This window comes from Micropterus dolomieu, unplaced genomic scaffold (genome assembly GCF_021292245.1).
Source record: "Micropterus dolomieu isolate WLL.071019.BEF.003 ecotype Adirondacks unplaced genomic scaffold, ASM2129224v1 contig_13926, whole genome shotgun sequence".
Classification (NCBI taxonomy): Eukaryota; Metazoa; Chordata; class Actinopteri; order Centrarchiformes; family Centrarchidae; genus Micropterus; species Micropterus dolomieu.
Genome location: NW_025742912.1, coordinates 3649 through 10279, shown reverse-complemented (window position 1 = coordinate 10279; position 6631 = coordinate 3649). Strand labels below are relative to the sequence as shown.

General features: G+C 46.1%; 1 protein-coding gene across 1 annotated transcript; it reads left to right on the top strand.

Moving 5' to 3' along the window:
* The first annotated feature begins 4763 nt into the window (after nucleotides 1–4763).
* Nucleotides 4764–5714, top strand: LOC123966656 (olfactory receptor 51L1-like). The gene has a single exon (XM_046042796.1). It carries the CDS (start codon nucleotides 4764–4766, stop codon nucleotides 5712–5714), a length of 951 nt encoding a protein of 316 aa, XP_045898752.1.
* The last annotated feature ends 917 nt before the right edge of the window (nucleotides 5715–6631 follow it).

Here is a 6631-nt window from a genome sequence, read left to right as displayed (position 1 = left end):
AGCAGACATAGAACACAATGGAAGGTTTAGGATAATAGTCTTAAACTATAATGGGCATTTCCTAAAGAAAATGCGTGTGAAAGACACACAGACAACCCCGGTCAACCAAAACGCACCATTTTTACAATGTGTAATCATCATTGGGATAAGACTGCACAGCAAAAATTTGAAGTCGATCAGACTAATTGTCTAGGAGTGTGTAAATTGGCAAAAATTATGATTAAATCCAAAGTGGCCGACTTCCTGTTGGGTGTCAGTCCGCCTACCATGTGTGCAAAGGTTTTTTAGTTTTCAAGGACGTTTAGGCCGTCAAAAATGCAATTTATCTGCAGATTAATTTACTTGGTTCTGTGCTTGGGAACATGTCCTGATCAATATTTGATCCTTCAATCTTTAAATCTGAAGGGCAAGACCTTAACCACTGGACTGGAGATACACTGTAGAGTAATGTGTTACGGGGTGTGGTGTGTGGACAGAGAGGACCCAAATGCAGCGTTCAGAGGGAAGGAGGTTTATTGGGGGAAAAAAGGGTGAGAGGGACCGGAGTGGAGGGAGAGGAGGACGTCGGGGAAGTACTGGCACGGGGAACCAAGGAGACCGGGGGCCAGGGAGCCGGGGAACACAGGGGCCAAGGAAGCGAGGAGAGGCAGGGGAACAGGGAGGACGCCGAGAGGGAGGTCCGAAGGGGAGTGGGCCAGTGGATGAGCCCAGCCGAACGGAGGACGAGGGTGAGTGTACCTGGGAGGGAAACAGACAGAGAGACAAGGTTAGGGGGAGACAATGACAAGGCACAGGGTAAGTTTGAAAAAACAAGAAACGAGGAAGCCTGAACACAGGAGTGGCACCAGGTATGGAGCAACGACGATCAAGCAAGGATGGTGTGGAGAACCGGGGTTGAAATACAGGCTGGGATGAGGTGATTACTGGCAGGTGTGGCAGGCTGACGAGGTGGATGATGGGTTGCAGGTGCAGGAAGTTGGCTGGGCTCAGGAGCGGAGGGAGAGAGCACACGGGGGAGAAAACACAGAGAGGCGGGCAGAGAACAGGAAACCAAGGAAAAAAGCAGAAGAACTGATAAAAAGTAGAAAAAACCAGGACACTCACCGTCAGCCGGGCTGCCACCACAACATAATGCTTTTAAATCCGTGTATCGTTCGTTCTTTCATTATTCAGTTTCAAAATGAAATTGGAACAAAACCAGAACAGAAAACTGAAAAAACAGAAAACAAAAAAGACGGAACGGAAAAAAGGAACTGTGGTCTGTTGGGCTTCTGTAAATAGCATCACAGAGTATGGTCTAGACCTGCTCTTTTATGAAAAGCGCTGTGAGATAACTGCTGTTGTGATTTGGCGCTATACAAATAAAATTGAATTGGTTTATTTTTTCTATGACTGTTGTTGTGTCCCTACTGGTTTTCAAATCTGTTTGTCGTAGCGTGCATGTGTTCCGTGCAACAGCTGATTTGCCTCCATCCCCAGATTGGTCACACATGTTACAGGCTATTCCTTTTCAAGTTGCATCTCATAACTACTGCGACAAAGATGATTGTAGAAGTGAGCACTACATTATAGCCACCTACAAAAAAATGCCCTAACCGGGATTTGATCTGTCAATCTTTGGATCTGAAGGGCAATGCCTTAAAGGTGACCTATTATACCACATGTCTAGCCCTATATAGTAGTTTTGTGACTCCTGTATGGCAGCTTTGCATGATTCTGAGTGCAAAAAAATAATTTTCTATCTTATACTGGTCCTTCATGTAGGCCTTCATGTAGGCCTCTGTCTGAAACAAGCTTTAGATGCTCCTGTTTCTTTAAGGCCCCCCCTCTCAAAGCCCACTGTCTTCTTATTGGCCAAGACCTGAAGCATGTTACCAGGCTGTTGTTTTTGGGACAGCAGTCGGGTGTTGGAATGGAGATGCCAGATGTTGGGAGAACTGGAGAGATGGAAGCGGTGACTGACGGGCTTGGAAAGCTAACTGGGCCTTCTAGCCATGGGGTGGAAGATGATGGGGATCAGCAGGGACTGAGTGCTGATCCCCGGGGAGCGGATGGCAGAGGGGCAGCAGAGCTACTGGCTGGCCCCGAAGAGGGGCAGGCTACCAGCTCGTACCTCGGGCTGACCTGGTTGATGTCTGGAAGGAGTGTAAACCAGGTCCTGGCGTTGTGTGGCCCGGCCTGTGCTCCAGCAGTCTAGGATCAACCTTTGCCTGGCCACCGGGGGGCTGGTGGGACATGTCCATGACTGTGAGTATGCTGTTAACGGTTTTAGTGATCTCAGCCACCTCACCCAGTCCCTGGGCCTTGCAAGCTCCAGGGTGGGGTGGGGTATGGTATTTTAATTCGACTTTGTTGAAGGATGTATTTTTTAACAGGGCTTTGATGACATTGGTCGGAGGCCTTTCTGCTGAGCTCTTCTCGGTGGATGGTGTGCTGGACTGGTGGGTGGGGGTCAGGCGGCGCATTAAATCCTTGGTATGAAAGCATGGGAGGGCTAAGCGGGCTGCGGGGAGGGTGTGGGAGGAGCTTGCAGATGAGTTGAACAGAGTCACTGCTGACCATTGCCTGCGACCACGCCTGCAGCATCAGCCTCACCAACCAGCTAGTGGAGACGTGCAGGGGATCCGCTGTGCGGAGTAGGGCAAACACCTTACTTGAAGGGGTGTACGGCTTATTTTTTTAGGTGTTTTACAACTGAACTGTATGTTGATGATGGCACGTGTGGTGTGGCTGGGGCCCGGGAGGTAGTGTGGGTGGCCAGGGGCCACTTCGCCCACGCCTTTGCCCTGTGATCTGATGCTCTCCATTTCTGTTGTACAAGGACGAGGTCGAGACATTGTTGATAACATTCTGATGACCCGTTGTGCAATAGGCGCGATGGCGGTTGATGGTGGCGTGATGTTGTCCGCAGATCTGCAAAAGGCATTTGACAGAGTGAGCCATGCCTACCTGTTCTCCTCCCTTCTCCACCGTTTTGGCTTTGGCGAGCACTTTGTGGGCAGGGTTGAGCTGTTGTACAGGGGGCGCTATCTGTAGGGTCAAGCTCAACAGCGTTGTGTCACAGGCCGTTCCCCTGGACAGGTCGGTGAGGCAGGGGTGCCCTCTATCCTCCCTCCTCTTCAGTGTGGCAGTCGAACCTTTGAACCTCCTCTTGTGAGATAGTGGCGTTGCTGGAATCCCCACTCTCCTGGGGAGTGAGATCAAGGTCTCCAGGTGTGCCACCTGGTCGAGGGGGTAGACACGTCGATGGGGAGCGGGTTGCTCAGGCCATCTGCACTAATGCTGCCTCTCTGAGTTCCAGGACAGTGGCGGCTTGGTGTGCCAGAGTGCAGGGTGCCTTCCCGGGCTCCTGGATGGTGGTCCTGCGGCAGCGGTCTGGGGCGGGGCGGAGATGCAGGCCCACATCGGTTCCCTACCTGAGTTCCACCTGGCTGGGGCAAGCCCCACCACGTCCCTCCATCTCATTACTGCAAAAGAAATGGTCTGCTACAGAGTTCAAGATCCGGATCTTCACAGCGGTGATACTCCAGCATGTGTGTGCCCTGTTCTCCCAGACGTGGCAGTGTGCATAACTGAGGATGAGACTCTGGAGTATATGCTGGTCCACTGCCCTGCTCTGGCCCCATTCTGGCCCGCCGTCTGCGACCTGCTTGCCCCCCATGTAAGTAGTTGATCACTGCAACAATGATCACTACAAGCAGTTTCAACTGTAAATAGATAAAAAAGGGGAAAATCAGTGTTTTGAGAGTTAACTGACTACACTTTGCCGATTCACACAGCTGCATTCCCCATTTCTCAATATTCAAATCCCTAAAGTTAAGCACACCCACACTTTAGCACTGAAAAAAGATACATGCATTAAAACACATGAATGACGCCTGACATCAGGTGAGAGGCTTTACCTCCCTTTGGACTGTACACGTTGCTGCTCACATCCTAGCAGCAGAAGAAGATAAAGTTTCCACAGCTGCTTCTGTGTGGATCATTACGGGGTAGAGGCTTCATCAGTCGAAGCTCTCATTTAACAAGCTGATTAACAAACACTGTTTTGAGCAAGCTTTGATTATTATTAATGAGTTGGTTGAACTTTTTGTTATATTTTGTTGGTTGATGTTTGTAGTAGTAGTTGTGTAACTATTATAGAACACACAACAGGGCAATTCCTCTGGACAGTGGATCTTTACAATAGAGATCTAGATTGCCTTCTTGATTTGTAATGCACGCAGATGATTATCTCGCAGTAACACTATTGACTAATCTGAACTAGAGCAAAAAAATTTTTTAAATGTCTTGAATGTTACTATTGCATCCTATCAAGCATCTGGAACCATTAAGTCATTAATGTTTGATTCAATTGTACAATTTTATTGTTGCCATTTGTCGTCTACGCTCCTCATGTCAAGTGTAAATAGTTGTTCCTGATTTTGTTTGATCTGTTGTTCATAAACATACAGTATATATATTGGCTGGCTCTGCATGGGCTACATTTGGCTTTGAATGAAAGTTTTTCTACATGCATTTTTATGGAAATATGGCAAGGGAAGAATACTTCTCATTTCTATTTTAGTTCCCTTGAATATGATTATGCTGTATATTGCCCATGAAAAGTTTTAACCTTTATTTAACTCAGTAAGGCCTTGGAAATGTTTCTTGTTCATGGGAGATTTATTCTTACTCTTTCCTCTCCTTTTCTTTATCCTCCATCACTCTCTCCTGGTTGTTTGTATCCATCTCTGTTTTTGCTTCTCTGTTGTGCAGACACAATGAGCAATAACAGCTTTACTCCTGGGTATTTTCAGCTGACTCTGTTTACAGACTCTGGGCCCCTCAGATATCTGTTCTTCTGTCTGTGTCTGTTGATCTACATGACTATAATCTCTGCTAACGTTGTCATTATTCTGACAGTCTGCCTGGAGAAGTCTCTGCATCAACCCATGTACATGTTTCTCTCCTGTCTGTGTTTAAACTCTCTGTACGGCTCAGCCGGCTTCTTCCCGAGGTTCCTGATGGACATTCTGTCTGACACTCATTTGATCTCACGTGCATCTTGTTTCATTCAGATATATGTTATTTACACCTATGCATCATGTGAACCAACCATCCTCAGCATCATGGCCTATGATAGATTTGTTGCTATTTGCCAGCCTTTACACTATCACAGCAAAATGACCTTTAGGATGGTGAGACGTCTTCTGATTTTTGCTCTGCTCTACCCTGCATTTGCTATTGGATTTGTTCTTTCTCTTTCTGTTCGATTGCCTTTGTGTGGAAATAAACTGCACAGGCTTTTCTGTTCTAACTGGCCTGTGGTTCAGCTCTCCTGTGTGGACACAACTCTGAACAGCATAGCAGGTCAGTTTTTTACGATAACGACCACCTTCATCCCCCTGCTCTTTGTCCTGTACACCTATCTACGGATTCTGCTTGTGTGCAGGAGAAGCTCGTCTGAATTCAGAGGAAAGGCGTTACAAACCTGTCTGCCCCACATAGTGACATTTGTGACCTATATGTTTTCTATCTTCTGTGAGCTGTCACTGACTCGATTTGAGGGTGACAAACTGAATCCAAACATTGCAGTTGTTTTGTCTTTAGAGTATTTGATTATCCCCCCCATCAACAACCCTCTAGTTTATGGCCTGAATCTGCCTCAAATCAAAGGAGTGATTTTTAGATTTTTGAAGATACGCAAAATGGGTCCTGCTGATAAAATGTAAAACACATCATGCACATGAATATTATTTTTTAATCCTCAACCACAACAGTTATATTGATGTTCCACAAGTTGTATATGCATGCTTTAATTCAGCTCAGGCTAAAATATATCTTTGAAAGTCAACTTAGAATTCTTCGTCTTCGTAGTATTATTTGTTTTATAAAGTTATTGTTTTTATCTTGTTTCAATATTTTCTGCTTGTATTGTGAACCATTTTCCTTTTGTAATTATAATAACACTTAGAATAATCAACAAACAAGACTATGGTAGCTGTCCTTTGAGGCTCTACTTTGGCACAGCTGTGCTTTTTCACAATGTCATGCAACATCAACTAACATGCTCACAATGACAGTGCTAACATGATGACATTTACCATGTTCAAAATCTTACTGGACTCATAAGTTTTATTGTTATGATGACGCTAGATGAAAATTCAGAAGATGACCAAAGTTACAATTTATCCTAACAGGCACATAAATGTGTGGATTAGAGTACAGGGCAGGTCTGGGGCTGTTGTGCTGCTTCAGGACCTGGAAGACTTGCTGTGGTAAATGGAACCATGAATTCTGCTGTCTACCAAAAAATCCTGAAGGAGAATGTCCTGCCATCTGTTTGATACCTCCAGCAAAGCGCACGTGGGTTCTGCAGCAGGACAATGATCCGAAACACACCAGCAAGTCCACCTCTGAATGGCGTAAGAAAAAAAAAATCAAAAGTCCTAATCAAAGTCCTGACCTGAATCCAATTGAGATGTTGTGGCATGACCCTAAAAACACGGTTAAGGCTTGAAAACCCTCCAATGTGGCTGAATTACAACAATTCTGCAAAGATGAGTGGGCCAAAATTCCTCCACAGCGCTGTAAAAGACTCACTGCCAGTTACAACACTTGATTGCAGTTGTTGCTGCTAAGGTTGGCC